Raw genomic sequence first — 20,622 nt, 5'->3', positions numbered from 1 at the left:
TGTCCCATTTGTAGACTAGGGTAGCTCATTTTACATGGCTACAGCACGGTCCTAGTACACTCATCAGTCTGTCTTGAGTCGAGACTTCCTTGACTCCGCTAGATTAGGTTTAGGGCTGGTGCCCCTGGTTAGGATATATGTATATGTGTATATACCTATATATACTGATTATGTATATTAAGGTTCTCCTCTTAGTTAGAGTTCCTTATTTATTTCAATCGGTGGTACCCATTCCTTACTCAGATCTAGATCTAGTCAGTGGCTTTTGATCGCCATTACCTTGGCCATGATTTGTCCTTTGATCTGTTGATTGTAGGAGTTGCTCCGTTGTCATACATTCTCATCTGCAGTCAGTCATTCATTAGATTATCTTTCTCTTGTGACCACGTTTCGTTTACCGATTGTGAGCTTATCTTATTACTGTCAGTTGAGTAGTAGTATTCTTACTGAGAGTCTTGTACTACTATTCTTTCCATTTACATACCCTTTGGTTGAGCTGTGGGAATCCTTTGTATAGCCGTTATGCTGCCGGATTTTATCCAGAACATTTTGAGCATGACCGCTATTTCTTAGAGTTAGGAAAAATCCTTAGTTCACCTTACTTTGTTGTCTAGTGCCGTTATGCTGCCGGATTTTGTCCAGAACATTTCGAGCATGACCGCCATTTCTTAGAGCTAGGAAAATCATGGTTTACCTTACTTTGACTTTCTTGTCTAGCGTCGTTATGCTGCAGGATTTTATCCAGAACATTTTGAGCATGACCGCTGTTTCTTAAAGTTAGTTAAACCATGAGTTTACCTTATCTTAACTCTCTTGTCTAGCCTTTATGCTGCTGAATTTTTCACAAAATATTTTTGAGCATGACTGCTATTCTTTAGAGTCAGTTTACCTTGTTTCGATTCCCATGTATAGCCTCGATTAGTTTAAAACCCATTTCTAGTGAAAACTTATGGTTTGATCAGTTATATTTGCATCCCCTTCAGTTTCACTGGGTTAGTGGCCTGTGCAGGTCGTTCTCATGGTCACAATTTATTGGCTACCCTTTGGTTATGTATCCATTCTTTGGTTGTATCGTAAATTCAGCTTATGTATATATTACTCAGTAGGATTAGATCCTTACTTGTCTACTCGTGGTGTCTTAGATCTAGTTGATGGCTTGTCTGCTGTCTTTATGACCATGGTCTATCATTTTTCATCATATTGATCGAATAGTTGTTGGTATCCATCATCAGATTTAGATCTGGTCTATGACCTACTTCTGTCATTTTGTGGCCATGGTTTACCTTTCTGATTTGCTGATCATCCTTGATCAGTGATGAAAAATTCTGTGTCATCAATTGTATCCTTCCCATGCGATTAATCTTTAAATTTATCCTTGTCATTTATTTATACCAGGTTATCTTCATTTTCTAATAATCTTATCCTATCTCTATGTTAGGTTTAACCATGTCAAATAATGTATTGAAGGATTGGATTAGTGAGGCTACCAAAGCTCTCCCGCGTGAGTATGAAAGGAGCATGGTTGATCGATTTATAAGCACATTCAATCATTTGAGCGTATCCGACGTGAATTGGAAATTTCTCCAAGCAGCTGCAAAATTCTGGGATCACACCCTTCATGTTTTTCGATTTGGTCCTTTCGAATTCTGTCCAATCTTTGAAGATTGGTGCGCCCTGTTAGAAATCCCACCTGAAGGACTTTGGATTCGACCCTCAAGCATGGACTCCCATTCCCTCTTCTGTGGACTATTAAAAAATGATACTGTTGATGCTCTACCTTGTTTCAAGGGCACATACGTGGAAGTTTATGATCTCATTAAACTTTTTTCAAAGAACTTTGACCCTGCTAACTCCCATTTTCAGACTTGTCGACGTAATGCCTTAATCTTTGGAGTTCTTGCGCGTCATGTCATTCGTGGAGACTCCCGTGCCGCCCTGTTGGCTCTGTTTGGTGTAGTAGACCAAATTAACAAAGGAAGGAATTATGTTCCTATTATGCTGGCAGAAACCTTTTCTGGACTAGACCGGATTGACCATCAAAAGGTTCAAAATAGTTTCTATGGGTGTGCCAAATTGTTATACGTATGGCTTTGTGAAAAACTCACTATCCTCCATCCAAAAAGCCGTGATAAGTACACCCTGAAAATTCCCCATCCTGGCAACCAATGGCCAACCAACCGCAATCCATTGAGGAGTGGTGTAATTGGTTACAGCACGTGGAGAAGGATCAATTTCACTGGGTGAGTCATTCATGCTTACACGTTATCACTAGCACCTACCCGCATCCATTTGTGTATCTTATGGGTTTGGAAAAGTCAACCTTTTATGCTCCCACTCGTTTGCTTTACCAGATCACGGGAAATCCATGTCCTCCCGGATTTGTAACCCCTCCTCCTTGCGAAAAGCTTACTCCCGATCTCATAAAGTCTATTGTAGCTGCTTGGGGAAACAAGGTTACCGATAAGAGATTTGCTCTATCATCTAAAGTCCAACGGAAGGAGTTACCAGAAGAGCCTGCGGGAAAGAGAGCTCGGATCATGGAACATTGAAGACCATTTTCATACAATTGTCATTTTAATTTCAAAATTCATTATGCTCACTGGGTTTCATTTACTTGTAATTAAAAGTGACATGTTTTATCAATCGTAACTGCTGTTTGACTTGTGATCAATGAAAATGTGTTCTTTCTATTTCTCTCGTCTTGAAGTTGTGTGAAGTATTCCATCTCAATTATCAAATGTGCAATCTAACTTATTAACTTCCATTCAGGAGTCTTAACTCGCCACAATAGCTCCCAAGAAAGTCAATTCAAAATCGGCCTGGTCCCGTCAATCTTCAGATTCCAGGCTGAGTAGATATTCTTCTTCCCCAGAATCCTTTACTTCCCCTGCGCCGCTTCTCCTTGGTCTTCCGAAAATACTTTCACCAATTCAACTTGCATCTGAATCAATGGAAGAGGCCGGAAACAACAGTCCTGATACGAATGAGATGATGAAGGCTATTCTTCTTCAGCTGTGTGCCATGAAGGATGATATAGCCCTCTTGAACAATGACCGTCTTTCTACCTCTAAAGAGCCTACCCATCGGCAGCCTCCAGTTTTACCTTCCGTCCCTCTTGTTTCTCCCTGGGCAGCTGTATTGCCTGAATTCGAGGACTTTGATGAGGACCAATACGCAGAAGGAGAACTGTCTTCCTAACCTGGGAAATCCTGATAAAGCAAAAGGATTGGCTGACCAAATTGAGAAGCTGACCCGGGATATGGAAACCATGAAGTGCCAAGGTCCCAAAAAGCTAGATATGTCTGAATTCATGATAGCTCCAGGGGTCGTACTTCCACCCAAGTTCAAAATGCCAGACTTTGACAAATGCGACGGAATGGGGTGCCCTCGTAGCCATATCAAGTATGTCCTTCCTCTTTTGCAGCAGCACGGTTTATCCCCACAGCAGATTGCTCTAGTGTCCCCTAGAACTTTGACTAGGACAACCAAGAAGTGGTTTCTGGATCTGAAGCCAGAAGAAATCAGGACCCTTGAAGGTGTAGCTAACAAATTTGTCCAGCAATTCTCCATGGAAGAGGGGATTGACGTGACAAAAAGGGACCTAAAATCCCTGAAACAAGGACCCAATAAGACATTTACTTCCTTCATTCGGCGATGGAGGAGAAAGGCAGCGCAAATGACCAACAAGTTACCGGATGAAGATCTTATCAAGATTGCTGTCAAGAATCTTTCCCCTTTTTACTTTCCTCATATGTCAATCCAGTACTTCAATGACTTTGATCACCTGATCAAGACCAGGACGAGAATCGAAGATATACTGGCCAAGGGCGGCTTGAGAACTAGGACCTCCACTTCAGATGTCAGAGAGGGAAAAAGGCCTATGGCGCCTCCGAAGGAAGTTAACAATGTGAATACTGCTCATCCAGTTAGGAGAGAAGGTCCTGAAGGAGGTCGTCCGGAGAGGAATGAGCCCAGACAATTCACTCCTTTACCCTATTCCCTATCTGTAGCTCTCAGAAAGCTGTTGAGGGATAAGAAGATCACTCTGCTAGAACCCCGGGAAGTTCCAGATCCTCTTCCGAAATATTGGAGGAAAGACCAATACTGTGAATATCACCAGAGTTTTGGGCATTTGACTAACAGATGTCTGGCACTAAGATCCAGAATAAGATTGAGGCAAAAGAAATCGCGGTGGAAGCCCTTCCTAATGTCACCAGGAATCCATTGCCAACGCATGCTATGTCTCCTCCGAATGTCTATGCCATTCTTACTAAAGAAGTTGTCCTGGATCATTCCCGTATATGTGCCGTTATTTCTGATGAGCCATATATCTTGAGATGGGAATCTGATGAGGAGGAGGTTGAATGCGAAAAGCCTTATGTCTTGTCCTCTACGCAAGAAGTTGGGAAATCCTCTGAATGTCCTCAGATTCGAGGGGGAGGAAGAGAAAGGCGAAGTCCCATATGTCCTTAAGCTTGAGGATGAGGACTTGCTACTGTTAAACGATCCCTGTGACGAGGTTCGCCATGTTACCCGTGGTGGACGTGTCTTTAAGCCTCCCGAGCTGAGAGCAGAGAATCTTGCTGAGATTGCCAGAGCAGTTGAAAACCAGAATCAGAGGTTGGGTCCTGAAGAAGATGAAGACATTCTGTTGAAGCAGCTTAGGAAGACTCAAGCTAATGTTTCTATTTGGGGTCTGTTGATGTCGTCGCCTAAGCATCGTCAGGTTATACTTCGCGAACTGAATACAGCACAAGTGTTCGTTGATATAACCCCTGATGAGCTGGTTGGACTCGTATCTATGAATGATTGGGATTTACCAAACACAAAATCCTACACAATTTTTCAATTGAGTAGATTGATTTAATTATAAATATTTCTCCTTTCCCATGGCTTCAACTAAACCCTAAGTAATTATTCAGGAAGAAGGGAAGAAAAATAAAAATAAAAGAGATAGATGGGAGAAGAATTGCCATATAGAACTTGAAAGAAAATGAAACAAAAGCAAATTACTCCACTAATTTGAATTGAAACAAAAGTACATCAACTTGAACTTGAAAATAAATAATAAAAATAAAAAGAACTTATTCTTTTTCTCCTCCAATCTTTGGTTGAATCTTCCTCCTTCAAGCTCTAATGTCACCTTGAGTTTGAATGGTGGATGATGATGCCTTGGATTGAGAGTTGAAAAGAGAAAGAAAAAGAAAAAGAACTTTGAAAGGAAGGAAGAGAGAACAAGAGATTAAAGAGAGAGTAGAGAGAGTCCTTTGTTATTCTTCATTCCATTATATAGAAGAAATTCCCTTCTAATTTCAGCCCCCAAGGAAGTTCACAAAAAAAAGAAACTTGGCATCTTTATATTTTTTCTCCTCCTTGCCTTGCTTTTATAATTTCAGCAACTTTTACCTTGTGTAAATAATTTTAGCAACTTGTAAGCAAATTTCAGCAACTTTTCCTCTTTTCTTTGTAATTTCAGGTTGACTTTTTCTCCTCTCCTTAACTTTTTGACGTGGGAATAGATTGTTATAGCAACAAGACAAAAAATATGAGTGGTATGCATATAAGGCCAAATATATAAGAATAGCAAGTAAGTGGGTCCCACTTGTATTGCATTCCTATGCAATAGAATAAATTAGAAATTACTATTGTCAGACCCAAAACGTGAGAAATGAAGAGAGGGCATTCTTATACGAGAAACGGCAAATTAGCAAGTGGGTACCACGTTTTCTTTAAAAAGTTCAGGAAAAATTGTGAACTGGTGACAGAAAAATACGAAAATAGTGAATAGGTGACACCCTTTTGAAAGTTTGTGAACGGAGGTCGAAATACGTTTTCTGACATGGCCTTTTACGTAAATACCCTTGAGAACGAAAAACCCAATGTACAGAGGCTTTTTTTTAACTGTAGAGAGGCTTTTTTTCTCTTCGTTTTTTACTATACAGAGGGTTTTTTTTTTTTTACTTTTACTCCATTTTCATTTGAACCACCTGAAACCCATCTTCTCCGGTGTGAGGTGTGACCGGCGTGAAGATCTCTCATTTTTCTCTGGAGTGGGACGGTTTCCTGCATTATTCCGAACCTCTCTCCTCCGTTATCAAGTGTATTCCGGCGAGGGCTTCATTTTTCTCCGGCGAGGGCTTCATTTTTCCGGCGAGGGATTCATTTTTTCCGGCGTGGGCTTCATTTTTCTCCCATCCCCATCGTGCAGGTATGTTAGGGTGTCGTATTTCATATTTTTTTACTTTTTTTTTTCGTTCTATTAAGTTACCTTTGTGGTGTATTGTTTCATTGTCAGTATTTGGAAGTCTTTACACGTCTAGGGTTTAAATTTTTTTTTTGTTCCCTATTTTGTTTGATTTTGACTGTGGAGAACCCCCTTTTGATAATCTCTCATTCTCGGTGTTGAGAATCCCCTTTTGAGATTCATAATATCCCATTTTTAGTGTTGAGAACCCATTTCCACTGTTGGGACCCCCCTTTTCCAGTGTTGGGATGCTTTATATCCAGTGTTGGGACCCCCTTTTGAGGTTCATAATCCCTCAATTTAAGTGTTGAGGACCCCCTCCAGGTAGATTGATAATCCCTCATTGCCAGTGTTGAGAATCCCCTCATTTCCAGTGTTAGTAACCCTCTCTAGGATGTTGATAATCCCCCATTGCCAGTGTTGAGAACCCCCTCTAGGTAGTTCATAATGTCCCATTTGCAGTGTTGGGAACCCCTTTTCAGGCTGATAATCCCCCACTTTCAGTGTTGAGAATCCTTTCTAGGTACATTGATAATCCCTCTTCTCCACTGTTTAAAACCCCCTATTGAGGTTGATAATCCCCCTTCTCCAATGTTGAAAACCCCTGAAGGGAGGTTGATAATCCCTATTGCTAGTGTTGGGAACCCCCTGTTGAGGTTGATAATCCCTATTGCCAGTGTTGGGAACCCCCTGTTGAGGTTGATAATCCTCATTCTCGTGTGTTGAGAACCCCCTGTGGTTGGTAATCCCCCTTCTCTTCTGTTGAGAACCCCCTGTTGAGGTTGATAATCCTCATTGTCCAGTGTTGAGAACCCCCTCCTGAGGTTGATAATCCCCCTTCTACAGTGTTGAAAACCCCCTCAAGGGAGGTTGATAATCCCCATTTCCTATGTTAAGAACCCCCTGTTGAGGTTGATAATCCCCTACTCCAGTGTTAAAACTCTCTATTGAGGTTGATAATCCCCCTTCTCTAGTGTTGAAAACCCCCTCAGGGAGTTTATAATACCCATTTCCAGTGTTGTGAATCCCGGTTGAGGTTGATAATTAATATTTGTAGTGTTGAGAACTCCCTGTTGAGGTTGATAATCCCCCTTCTCCACTGTTGAAAACCTCCTCAAGGGAGGTTGATAATCCCCATTTTCAGATTGTTGCCAATCCTCTTTTGGATCATTGTTCATATAGTAATTTTTGGTATGGTTTCTACACTTGAGAATCACATATTTGAGTTGCGAACCCCATTTTAAGAAACATGAACTTACATTACAATTAATTATGTTCTTTTTTGTGACAGTTATATAGTTGGATTGGGAGAAGGCAAAGTCTACAATGAAGACGCGTGTAAGTGTAGTCTTTTTTGTTCTCGTTTTAGATTGTTAGTCAATAGAATGCTCTTTTATTCTCTAATTGTGTTAATAGGCAAATGAGAGCCGGAGTCGAAAGTGTAATAGGAAGCCCGCAATGGGTTTAAAGAATGAGGAGATTAAAATGAAAGGTAGTAAGGGGAAAATGAAATTGAAAGGTGAGAAGGCAAAAATGAAAAATAGAGGTGAGAAGAAGATAGTTGAAGTGAAAGGTCAGAAGATGAAAACCAAAGTGAAAGGTCAGAAGATGAAAAGCAACGTGAAAGGTCAGAAGATGAAAAGCAACGTGAAAGGTCAGAAGAGTGAAGTGAAGGCGAAACATGTAAGTGTATTTGATCTTTACAGTTTTAATCTAAGTTACTTGATAAAAGTTGACGCTCTGATTATGTATGTTGTTTTACAGGATCCATATGTCCCTGCACGATGTTCTCCATCGTGCTTTATTAAGGAGATGCGGAGTACACAGTTCCGGCAGTCCCACTATGATGCTATAGGCAAGACCCCTTTCAAGGACTTCATCCGCCTAGAACAGAATCCACTAGAAGAGGCTGTCATGCATAAGCCTCTAATTAGAGCACTACATAGTAAGTGGGATCCGGCGACGAAGACATTCATGCTAGGAGGTATCGCAGTTCCATTTAGGGCTAGCGATGTTGCATTGGCTTTAGGCCTTCCCCTTAGAGGGGAAAAAATTAATTTGGCGAGGGTTCCGTGGACGGACAAGAGTAAACCCACTCTTTTACTGCCTAGGTGGCCATTTCGTAGAGGATCTGTTCTGGCATCTGACCTTTCTGTGCAAATCAAGGCCTTAGTTGGTCTAGAGGACCAACCCTCCATAGAGACTTGTGTGAAATATGTCGTGCTACACCTATTCGCTACTGTGTTATTCACTCAGGCTGCACATCGGGCCGACCAGCTGTTTTGGCCCTATATCGATGATTTAGAGAAGATGTGCGACTATAACTGGGGGGAAGCAGTATACAATTGGTTACTCGAGTATTTAAACGCATCCGTCGCAGGGGGAAAATATCTTGGAGGTTGCTCCCTCACATTGCAGGTGTAACAACCCTCAAAAAAAAAAAAAAAAAAAAAAAAAAAAAAAAAAAAAAAAAAAAAACTAAAACTCGGAATTCCGAGAATAATTCTCGGAACTCCGAGAACTACTGGAGAGATCTCGGAACTCCGAGAAAATAACCTCGGAATTCCGAGAAATCGGACAGTAGTTTTGGAATCCGGTTCTCGGAACTCCGAGAGCATTTCTCGGAACTCCGAGAAAATGCCTCGGAACTCCGAGAACGTCGCGGATTGAGAATCCGAGAGTTTCCAAACTCTCTATGAAGTGCCGATTTCCATCCTTTTTGGTAAGTTAACACCCAAACAAACCCTAAAAAGATTCATGACCATATATATACACTATCTTAACCTAATGTTCTTCATAAATCAAAACCCTAAAACCTAAGGAGAGTAAGAAAAGGAGAATTCAAGGAAAGGGAGAAGAAGGAAGGGCTTTCAACTCCAAGATCCATCAAGCTTCATTCAATCCTCTCAATTCAAGTAATCAATCACATCAATCAAACCAATCCACTCAAAGGCAAAGGCAAGATTTCGGATTATGTTTTGTAATCTACACTATAACTAGAGTTCTTGAAAATTTAGATAAAACCTCTTATGTTTTTGTTTCTTGATTCTTGAATCCAATTCATGGTTTTCATTGAAAACCCACAACCCTATGATGGAGATGATTTAAAGGCCATAGTTTCATATACCCTTGATACCATTTCCCTCGTACCCAAAAAGGGGCGAGAAGGTCAAAAGAACTACGTGAACTCCTCGTACAAAAACAGTGCGAAAGGTATCCTCGTACAAAAACAGTTCGAAGGTTATAATTCTACATGGGTATCATTGTGTATAGAAATTAATGGAGAAGGAAAGGGAAGAGCATAGTCTCTAAACGATTTTAGAACCTTAGATTCTAATGACTAGAGCAATAGTCTCTAATGAACAATCATATTTAACAAAGAGTCCTATTTTGCAAATTCAAAGGTGCTATCAGAAAAACCTCTATATTATTGCTTATTGTTGCACCAAATACCATGTCTTTCTTGATATGCTAAATTTCTTTGATATGCCTCTAATATGAGATGATTATATCTTTACATCTTCAATTGCCTAAGTTAAGTTTTATTACTCTGCATAACCGTTATTCTTGCATCCTGACCTTTAAAACTTTTCAACAGACTTTAATGGCGAAAATCCAGAAAACCAGCAAATCGATCAAAACGAAGGAGCATTTGCTGATGAGATGACCTAGGCAATGGGATGGGGAGAGATGGCATAGTTTAGGCAGTTATTTATTTCTTTTAGTTTTCTTTCCAAAGTCCTTTGGGGCATGGATATTTAATTTGGCAAATTTGTGGAGTTATTATTGAAAGTATTGGAATAAAATTCTCTTCCCTTATTTTTGTCTCTATTTCATTAAATAAATGATTTGTTTTTAACTAAGACTTCCGCTGTATGAAAGAATGAATGTGTTTTGTGCCTCTTTTATTTTTTTGAGAGGCGTAGCAATCCGGATTTTTGGGGCTCGTTTGCTCTGTTTTATAAAGAGCTAGGCTCAGAATTGCCTCAAAATTTAGCCTGAGAATCCGGGTCGTTACAGAGGTGGTATCAGAGCCTATCTAGGTTAGTCAGTGAGGAACCTAGTGCGAGTCTGGGTATATGTCTAAGGTTGGGTAGTTGAACCTAATTAACTAATGTACAACCTAACCATAATTTACATGATCATAATTAAATTAAGTAAATTAGAATTTTTATGAACTAACAATTATGTGTTCTTTTGACAGATGGATCAAAGAGAGTTGCGAGGTGATGCTAGGAGAGGTCGTGGTGATGCCCATGTTGGTGAAGGAGCAGATCCTTTACTCATGATTGCTGATCTCCTTAGAGGTCAAGCTCAGGCACAGGCTGCTAACCAAGCAGCTAATCAGGCCGCTTTGCAGAACATTGCAACCACTCTAGCAGCTCGCCATGCGCCTGCAGCAGATCCGACTAAGCTGCACAGGCAATTCAGGGACTACAGGCCATTGGAGTTTACAGGAGTGGGAGACCCTTTGGTTGCAGACCACTGGATTTTGGAAGTGGAAGGAATTTTTGAAGTGATGGAGTGCAGTGATATTCAGAAAATCCGTTTGGCTACCTTTTTACTAAAGGACCAAGCAGGAGTGTGGTGGAGATCCTTACTGCAAAATTATCCTTATGCTAAGAATGAGACGTGGACCGAATTCAAAGTACGGTTCAACAACCAATTCTTTCCTAACCATGTTAAGAGGGAATTGGCATCTCAGTTTGCGTCTCTGAAGCAGGGATCTTTGACTGTGGCTCAGTATGGAGCCAAGTTTAGGCAGTTGTCGAGGTATGCACCTGGCTATGCCTCTACAGAGGAGGATAAAGTTTCGAAGTTTGTTGACAACCTTCGCCCATCTCTTATGGCGAAAGTTGTTCTTCATGAACCTCAGACTTTGGTAGAAGCTTGCGCGAAAGCCGAGATGGCTGAGCGTAGTGAGAAAGTGATTATGGCCGCCAGAATGCCGCCATCAGGGAGCAGGAATCAAGTGCCGCCGCCTAAGAGACAGAGAATGGAAGATGGAGTTCCTGCAAGGGTTCCTTGTGCTATTTGCGGAAAATTTCATGCTGGAAGGTGTTGGAAGACGATGAATGTCTGCCACAACTGTGGAGACCCGAGTCACAAGATTTTGGAGTGTCCTAAGCCTACATTTAGGGACATGAGACCTCAAAGGCAGCAGCAGAATTTTCAGCCAGCAATGAATCAGGGGAACCGAATTAATAATAATCAGCAGCAGCAGAAACCCCCAGCGCAGCAGCAGCAGCAGAATCAGTGGAAAGGGTATCAGAATCGCCAGCAGAATCCGGAGAAGAGTGCATCTCAAGCACCTGTCAACCGAGTCTATGCGCTTAATCAACAAGACGCTGATGCCTCCGACGCAGTCATTGAAGGTCAGCTTTTTCTTAATAATACATCTGTGCATATTCTTGTAGATTCTGGCTCTACCTTGTCATTCATATCGCCAATTTTTGCGAAGGAACTGAATTTGACCCATATTACTCTAAATTTCTCTTTGAGAATTATTACTCCTTTAGGAGATGATGTAATTACAAATTTAGTGTGTAAGGGATGTATTATAAAGATAGGTGGTAGAGAGCTTTTGGCTGATTTAGTGCTATTGGAGATGAACGATTTTAGAGTTATCCTTGGTATGGATTGGCTAGCAGCTTATCATGCTAATGTGGATTGCTTTCATAAAATCGTGAAATTTGCAATTCCTGGAGAAGAAGAAATCGTTTTTGAGGGAGTGAAGCGCCCTATGAAGAAGATTAAAGTAATTGCAGCTGTGAAAGCTCAGAAGTTGATCAATAAAGGATGTGAATGCTTTCTGGCTTTCATGGAGAAGGAAGAAGTCAGTATTGAGTTGTCTGTTTCAGACATCCCTGTGGTGAGGGAGTTTCTGGATGTCTTTCCAGAAGACTTTGAATTACCTCCCCACCGAGAGATCGACTTTACTATCGATCTTGTGCCAGGGACCGAGCCTATTTCTAAAACACCTTACAGAATGGCCCCGGCTGAATTGAAAGAATTGAAGGAGCAGTTATCAGAATTGTTGGAGAAGGGATTTGTTAGACCCAGTTCATCCCCATGGGGAGCTCCTGTGCTATTTGTGAAGAAGAAGGATGGTAGTCTTCGCTTGTGCATTGACTACAGGCAGTTGAATAAGGTGACTATCAAGAATCGTTATCCTCTTCCTCGGATAGACGATCTCTTTGACCAGTTGCAAGGAGCTACTCATTTCTCTAAGATTGATTTGAGATCTGGATATCACCAGTTGCGTATCAGAGACGAGGACATTTCAAAGTCAGCTTTTCGTACTCGATACGGTCACTATGAATTTGTCGTAATGCCGTTTGGATTGACAAATGCACCAGCCATATTTATGGACTTGATGAATAGAGTATTCAAGCCATTTTTGGATCAGTTCGTGGTGGTATTCATAGATGACATCCTTATTTACTCAAAATCTGAAGAGGAGCATGCTAAGCATTTGGGACTTGCATTGAAGACTTTGAGAAAGAATCAGTTGTATGCAAAATTCTCTAAATGTGAGTTTTGGCTCGAGCGTGTTACATTTTTGGGTCATGTGATATCAAAAGAAGGAATTGAAGTGGATCCTACTAAGATTCAAGCAGTTACTTCCTGGAAGCAACCTACCAATGTTACTGAGATCAGAAGTTTCTTGGGTCTGGCCGGGTATTACAGGAAGTTTGTTGAAGGCTTTTCAATTTTAGCTGGACCTTTGACTAAATTGACCAGGAAGAATGTTAAATATGTTTGGAATGAAGAGTGTGAAAGCAGTTTTCAAGAATTGAAGAAAATATTGACATCAGCTCCAGTTTTGATACTTCCTACCGCAGAAGGAGATTTTGTGGTGTATAGTGATGCATCATTTCGAGGTTTGGGTTGCGTGCTCATGCAATCAGGCAAGGTCATTGCCTATGGTTCGAGGCAGTTGAAGAAGCACGAAGTGAATTACCCAACTCATGATCTGGAATTAGCAGCAGTAGTTTTCGCTTTGAGGATATGGCGACACTACTTGTATGGTGTCAAGTTTGAGGTTTTTACAGATCATAAGAGCCTCAAGTATCTTTTTGATCAGAAAGAGCTGAATATGAGACAGAGAAGATGGGTTGAATTTTTGAAGGATTATGACTTCACCTTGAGTTATCATCCAGGCAAGGCTAATGTAGTGGCTGACGCTCTTAGCCGACAAGAACACCCTATGATGGCCTGTTTGATGATGGAAGAATGGGAATTGCTTGAGCGGTTCAGAGATTTAGATTTGGGAACTTGCGAAATTGGCGATAAATCCTTTATTGCTAATATTCGAGTTCGGTCGAATATCATAGAAACTGTTAAAGCAGCTCAGATAGATGATGAAGGAATTTTGAAATTAAAGGCTGAAGTTGATTCTAAACCAAAGTTTTCAGTAGGAGAGGATGGATGTTTGTTCTTTAAAGACAGAATTTGTGTGCCAGCTAAGGAAGAAATCAGAAGGGACATTTTGGATGAGGCACATAAGTCTCGTTACACCATTCATCTAGGTAACACAAAGATGTACCAAGACTTGAAGAGGAATCTTTGGTGGAGTGGAATGAAAAGGGACATTGCTGAGTATGTTTCTAAATGCCTAACTTGTCAGAAAGTAAAGGCAGAGCATCAGAAACCTGGAGGTACATTGGACCCTTTGGAGATTCCCATGTGGAAATGGGATAGCTTGTCCATGGATTTTATCATGGGTTTACCCAAATCGAAGAGCAATTGTGATGGTATCTGGGTGATTGTGGACCGTCTTTCTAAATCGGCTCATTTCATTCCGATTAAGAAAGATTGGAAGTTGGAAAAGCTTGCTGAAACATATGTGGCTCAGATCGTTAGGTATCATGGTGTGCCCTCGACCATAATCTCTGACCGAGACTCTCGTTTCACTTCGGGATTCTGGAAGAGCTTACATTCTGCTTTGGGTTCGAAGTTGAGTTTCAGTACAGCATATCATCCTCAGACTGATGGTCAGACTGAAAGGGTAAATCAGATCCTTGAAGATTTGTTGAGAGCTTGTGTTCTAGATTTTGGTGGAGATTGGGAGAAGCATTTGCCTCTATGTGAATTTGCTTACAACAACAGCTACCAGCAGAGTATTCAGATGGCTCCATTCGAAGCTCTATATGGCCGTGCCTGCAGATCACCTTTGTGCTGGGCTGAAGTTGGTGAGAAGCAATTGCTTGGACCAAAGTTGGTTCGAGAGTCGACTGAAAAAGTTGCATTGATTAAGGATCGTTTGAAGATCGCGCAGAGTCGACAGAAGAGTTATGCCGATCAGCGGAGGAGAGATTTAGAATTCGCTGAAGGCGATATGGTTTTTGTGAAGATTTCACCGTTCAGGGCAGTAATGCGTTTTGGAAAGAAAGGGAAGTTGACTCCTCGTTTTATTGGACCCTACCGAATTGTGAAAAGGATTGGGGCAAGAGCTTATAAATTGAAGTTGCCTTCTAATTTGGAGCGGATGCATGATGTTTTTCATGTATCGATGCTTCGATTGTATCATCCCGACCCTTCACATGTTTTGGCCGAGGATGATGTCGAGCTTCAAGAAGATTGGTCTTTTTCTGAAGGACCTGTGAAGATTTTAGATCGAGAAGAGCGAGCTTTGCGAAATAAGACGATTTCGTTGGTCAAGGTTCTTTGGCGACATCATGGCGTTGAAGAAGCAACTTGGGAGCGCGAATCGAAAATCTTGAAGAAATATTCGCATTTGCTCGGAGGTATATTCCTTACTTCTCATTTATAATCTGTTGTATAATAATCGGTTGTTTTCGGTTTACCCTATGAGAGAGATCTAATTTCGAGGACGAAATTCCTCTAAGGGGGGTAGAGTGTAACAACCCTCAAAAAAAAAAAAAAAAAAAAAAAAAAAAAAAACTAAAACTCGGAATTCCGAGAATAATTCTCGGAACTCCGAGAACTACTGGAGAGATCTCGGAACTCCGAGAAAATAACCTCGGAATTCCGAGAAATCGGACAGTAGTTTTGGAATCCGGTTCTCGGAACTCCGAGAGCATTTCTCGGAACTCCGAGAATTCTCGGAACTCCGAGAAAATGCCTCGGAACTCCGAGAACGTCGCGGATTGAGAATCCGAGAGTTTCCAAACTCTCTATGAAGTGCCGATTTCCATCCTTTTTGGTAAGTTAACACCCAAACAAACCCTAAAAAGATTCATGACCATATATATACACTATCTTAACCTAATGTTCTTCATAAATCAAAACCCTAAAACCTAAGGAGAGTAAGAAAAGGAGAATTCAAGGAAAGGGAGAAGAAGGAAGGGCTTTCAACTCCAAGATCCATCAAGCTTCATTCAATCCTCTCAATTCAAGTAATCAATCACATCAATCAAACCAATCCATTCAAAGGCAAAGGCAAGATTTCGGATTATGTTTTGTAATCTACACTATAACTAGAGTTCTTGAAAATTTAGATAAAACCTCTTATGTTTTTGTTTCTTGATTCTTGAATCCAATTCATGGTTTTCATTGAAAACCCACAACCCTATGATGGAGATGATTTAAAGGCCATAGTTTCATATACCCTTGATACCATTTCCCTCGTACCCAAAAAGGGGCGAGAAGGTCAAAAGAACTACGTGAACTCCTCGTACAAAAACAGTGCGAAAGGTATCCTCGTACAAAAACAGTTCGAAGGTTATAATTCTACATGGGTATCATTGTGTATAGAAATTAATGGGGAAGGAAAGGGAAGAGCATAGTCTCTAAACGATTTTAGAACCTTAGATTCTAATGACTAGAGCAATAGTCTCTAATGAACAATCATATTTAACAAAGAGTCCTATTTTGCAAATTCAAAGGTGCTATCAGAAAAACCTCTATATTATTGCTTATTGTTGCACCAAATACCATGTCTTTCTTGATATGCTAAATTTCTTTGATATGCCTCTAATATGAGATGATTATATCTTTACATCTTCAATTGCCTAAGTTAAGTTTTATTACTCTGCATAACCGTTATTCTTGCATCCTGACCTTTAAAACTTTTCAACAGACTTTAATGGCGAAAATCCAGAAAACCAGCAAATCGATCAAAACGAAGGAGCATTTGCTGATGAGATGACCTAGGCAATGGGATGGGGAGAGATGGCATAGTTTAGGCAGTTATTTATTTCTTTTAGTTTTCTTTCCAAAGTCCTTTGGGGCATGGATATTTAATTTGGCAAATTTGTGGAGTTATTATTGAAAGTATTGGAATAAAATTCTCTTCCCTTATTTTTGTCTCTATTTCATTAAATAAATGATTTGTTTTTAACTAAGACTTCCGCTGTATGAAAGAATGAATGTGTTTTGTGCCTCTTTTATTTTTTTGAGAGGCGTAGCAATCCGGATTTTTGGGGCTCGTTTGCTCTGTTTTATAAATAGCTAGGCTCAGAATTGCCTCAAAATTTAGCCTGAGAATCCGGGTCGTTACAGAGGTGGTATCAGAGCCTATCTAGGTTAGTCAGTGAGGAACCTAGTGCGAGTCTGGGTATATGTCTAAGGTTGGGTAGTTGAACCTAATTAACTAATGTACAACCTAACCATAATTTACATGATCATAATTAAATTAAGTAAATTAGAATTTTTATGAACTAACAATTGTGTGTTCTTTTGACAGATGGATCAAAGAGAGTTGCGAGGTGATGCTAGGAGAGGTCGTGGTGATGCCCATGTTGGTGAAGGAGCAGATCCTTTACTCATGATTGCTGATCTCCTTAGAGGTCAAGCTCAGGCACAGGCTGCTAACCAAGCAGCTAATCAGGCCGCTTTGCAGAACATTGCAACCACTCTAGCAGCTCGCCATGCGCCTGCAGCAGATCCGACTAAGCTGCACAGGCAATTCAGGGACTACAGGCCATTGGAGTTTACAGGAGTGGGAGACCCTTTGGTTGCAGACCACTGGATTTTGGAAGTGGAAGGAATTTTTGAAGTGATGGAGTGCAGTGATATTCAGAAAATCCGTTTGGCTACCTTTTTACTAAAGGACCAAGCAGGAGTGTGGTGGAGATCCTTACTGCAAAATTATCCTTATGCTAAGAATGAGACGTGGACCGAATTCAAAGTACGGTTCAACAACCAATTCTTTCCTAACCATGTTAAGAGGGAATTGGCATCTCAGTTTGCGTCTCTGAAGCAGGGATCTTTGACTGTGGCTCAGTATGGAGCCAAGTTTAGGCAGTTGTCGAGGTATGCACCTGGCTATGCCTCTACAGAGGAGGATAAAGTTTCGAAGTTTGTTGACAACCTTCGCCCATCTCTTATGGCGAAAGTTGTTCTTCATGAACCTCAGACTTTGGTAGAAGCTTGCGCGAAAGCCGAGATGGCTGAGCGTAGTGAGAAAGTGATTATGGCCGCCAGAATGCCGCCATCAGGGAGCAGGAATCAAGTGCCGCCGCCTAAGAGACAGAGAATGAAAGATGGAGTTCCTGCAAGGGTTCCTTGTGCTATTTGCGGAAAATTTCATGCTGGAAGGTGTTGGAAGACGATGAATGTCTGCCACAACTGTGGAGACCCGAGTCACAAGATTTTGGAGTGTCCTAAGCCTACATTTAGGGACATGAGACCTCAAAGGCAGTAGCAGAATTTTCAGCCAGCAATGAATCAGGGGAACCGAATTAATAATAATCAGCAGCAGCAGAAACCCCCAGCGCAGCAGCAGCAGCAGAATCAGTGGAAAGGGTATCAGAATCGCCAGCAGAATCCGGAGAAGAGTGCATCTCAAGCACCTGTCAACCGAGTCTATGCGCTTAATCAACAAGACGCTGATGCCTCCGACGCAGTCATTGAAGGTCAGCTTTTTGTTAATAATACATCTGTGCATATTCTTGTAGATTCTGGCTCTACCTTGTCATTCATATCGCCAATTTTTGCGAAGGAACTGAATTTGACCCATATTACTCTAAATTTCTCTTTGAGAATTATTACTCCTTTAGGAGATGATGTAATTACAAATTTAGTGTGTAAGGGATGTATTATAAAGATAGGTGGTAGAGAGCTTTTGGCTGATTTAGTGCTATTGGAGATGAACGATTTTAGAGTTATCCTTGGTATGGATTGGCTAGCAGCTTATCATGCTAATGTGGATTGCTTTCATAAAATCGTGAAATTTGCAATTCCTGGAGAAGAAGAAATCGTTTTTGAGGGAGTGAAGCGCCCTATGAAGAAGATTAAAGTAATTGCAGCTGTGAAAGCTCAGAAGTTGATCAATAAAGGATGTGAATGCTTTCTGGCTTTCATGGAGAAGGAAGAAGTCAGTATTGAGTTGTCTGTTTCAGACATCCCTGTGGTGAGGGAGTTTCTGGATGTCTTTCCAGAAGACTTTGAATTACCTCCCCACCGAGAGATCGACTTTACTATTGATCTTGTGCCAGGGACCGAGCCTATTTCTAAAACACCTTACAGAATGGCCCCGGCTGAATTGAAAGAATTGAAGGAGCAGTTATCAGAATTGTTGGAGAAGGGATTTGTTAGACCCAGTTCATCCCCATGGGGAGCTCCTGTGCTATTTGTGAAGAAGAAGGATGGTAGTCTTCGCTTGTTCATTGACTACAGGCAGTTGAATAAGGTGACTATCAAGAATCGTTATCCTCTTCCTCGGATAGACGATCTCTTTGACCAGTTGCAAGGAGCTACTCATTTCTCTAAGATTGATTTGAGATCTGGATATCACCAGTTGCGTATCAGAGACGAGGACATTTCAAAGTCAGCTTTTCGTACTCGATACGGTCACTATGAATTTGTCGTAATGCCGTTTGGATTGACAAATGCACCAGCCATATTTATGGACTTGATGAATAGAGTATTCAAGCCATTTTTGGATCAGTTCGTGGTGGTATTCATAGATGACATCCTTATTTACTCAAAATCTGAAGAGGAGCATGCTAAGCATTTGGGACTTGCATTGAAGACTTTGAGAAAGAATCAGTTGTATGCAAAATTCTCTAAATGTGAGTTTTGGCTCTAGCGTGTTATATTTTTGGGTCATGTGATATCAAAAGAAGGAATTGAAGTGGATCCTACTAAGATTCAAGCAGTTACTTCCTGGAAGCAACCTACCAATGTTACTGAGATCAGAAGTTTCTTGGGTCTGGCCGGGTATTACAGGAAGTTTGTTGAAGGCTTTTCAATTTTAGCTGGACCTTTGACTAAATTGACCAGGAAGAATGTTAAATATGTTTGGAATGAAGAGTGTGAAAGCAGTTTTCAAGAATTGAAGAAAATATTGACATCAGCTCCAGTTTTGATACTTCCTACCGCAGAAGGAGATTTTGTGGTGTATAGTGATGCATCATTTCGAGGTTTGGGTTGCGTGCTCATGCAATCAGGCAAGGTCATTGCCTATGGTTCGAGGCAGTTGAAGAAGCACGAAGTGAATTACCCAACTCATGATCTGGAATTAGCAGCAGTAGTTTTCGCTTTGAGGATATGGCGACACTACTTGTATGGTGTCAAGTTTGAGGTTTTTACAGATCATAAGAGCCTCAAGTATCTTTTTGATCAGAAAGAGCTGAATATGAGACAGAGAAGATGGGTTGAATTTTTGAAGGATTATGACTTCACCTTGAGTTATCATCCAGGCAAGGCTAATGTAGTGGCTGACGCTCTTAGCCGACAAGAACACCCTATGATGGCCTGTTTGATGATGGAAGAATGGGAATTGCTTGAGCGGTTCAGAGATTTAGATTTGGGAACTTGCGAAATTGGCGATAAATCCTTTATTGCTAATATTCGAGTTCGGTCGAATATCATAGAAACTGTTAAAGCAGCTCAGATAGATGATGAAGGAATTTTGAAATTAAAGGCTGAAGTTGATTCTAAACCAAAGTTTTCAGTAGGAGAGGATGGATGTTTGTTCTTTAAAGACAGAATTTGTGTGCCAGCTAAGGAAGAAATCAGAAGGGACATTTTGGATGAGGCACATAAGTCTCGTTACACCATTCATCTAGGTAACACAAAGATGTACCAAGACTTGAAGAGGAATCTTTGGTGGAGTGGAATGAAAAGGGACATTGCTGAGTATGTTTCTAAATGCCTAACTTGTCAGAAAGTAAAGGCAGAGCATCAGAAACCTGGAGGTACATTGGACCCTTTGGAGATTCCCATGTGGAAATGGGATAGCTTGTCCATGGATTTTATCATGGGTTTACCCAAATCGAAGAGCAATTGTGATGGTATCTGGGTGATTGTGGACCGTCTTTCTAAATCGGCTCATTTCATTCCGATTAAGAAAGATTGGAAGTTGGAAAAGCTTGCTGAAACATATGTGGCTCAGATCGTTAGGTATCATGGTGTGCCCTCGACCATAATCTCTGACCGAGACTCTCGTTTCACTTCGGGATTCTGGA

At 41.0% G+C, this 20,622-nt stretch overlaps 2 protein-coding genes across 2 annotated transcripts; both read left to right on the top strand.

The window, feature by feature from the left end:
• Nucleotides 1–3,049: 3,049 nt before the first annotated feature.
• LOC143864042 (uncharacterized) lies at nucleotides 3,050–15,020 on the top strand. The gene is made up of 8 exons (XM_077374863.1): nucleotides 3,050–3,328; nucleotides 3,425–3,718; nucleotides 3,764–4,063; nucleotides 4,144–4,385; nucleotides 4,429–4,786; nucleotides 7,661–7,927; nucleotides 8,009–8,662; nucleotides 10,449–15,020. The coding sequence occupies exons 1-8, from the start codon at nucleotides 3,050–3,052 to the stop codon at nucleotides 15,018–15,020; spliced, it is 6,966 nt and encodes a 2,321-aa protein (XP_077230978.1).
• A 1,875-nt stretch (nucleotides 15,021–16,895) lies between these two features.
• LOC143864041 (uncharacterized) lies at nucleotides 16,896–17,855 on the top strand. Its single transcript, XM_077374862.1, has one exon. The coding sequence runs from the start codon at nucleotides 16,896–16,898 to the stop codon at nucleotides 17,853–17,855; it is 960 nt and encodes a 319-aa protein (XP_077230977.1).
• The last annotated feature ends 2,767 nt before the right edge of the window (nucleotides 17,856–20,622 follow it).

Source organism: Tasmannia lanceolata, unplaced genomic scaffold, assembly GCF_043159265.1.
Source record: "Tasmannia lanceolata isolate RefF3 unplaced genomic scaffold, GAP_Taslan_0.1 ptg000044l, whole genome shotgun sequence".
Taxonomy (NCBI): domain Eukaryota; kingdom Viridiplantae; phylum Streptophyta; class Magnoliopsida; order Canellales; family Winteraceae; genus Tasmannia; species Tasmannia lanceolata.
The sequence above is the reverse complement of the archived record's forward strand: the minus strand, read 5'-3'. Positions and strand labels throughout refer to the sequence as shown.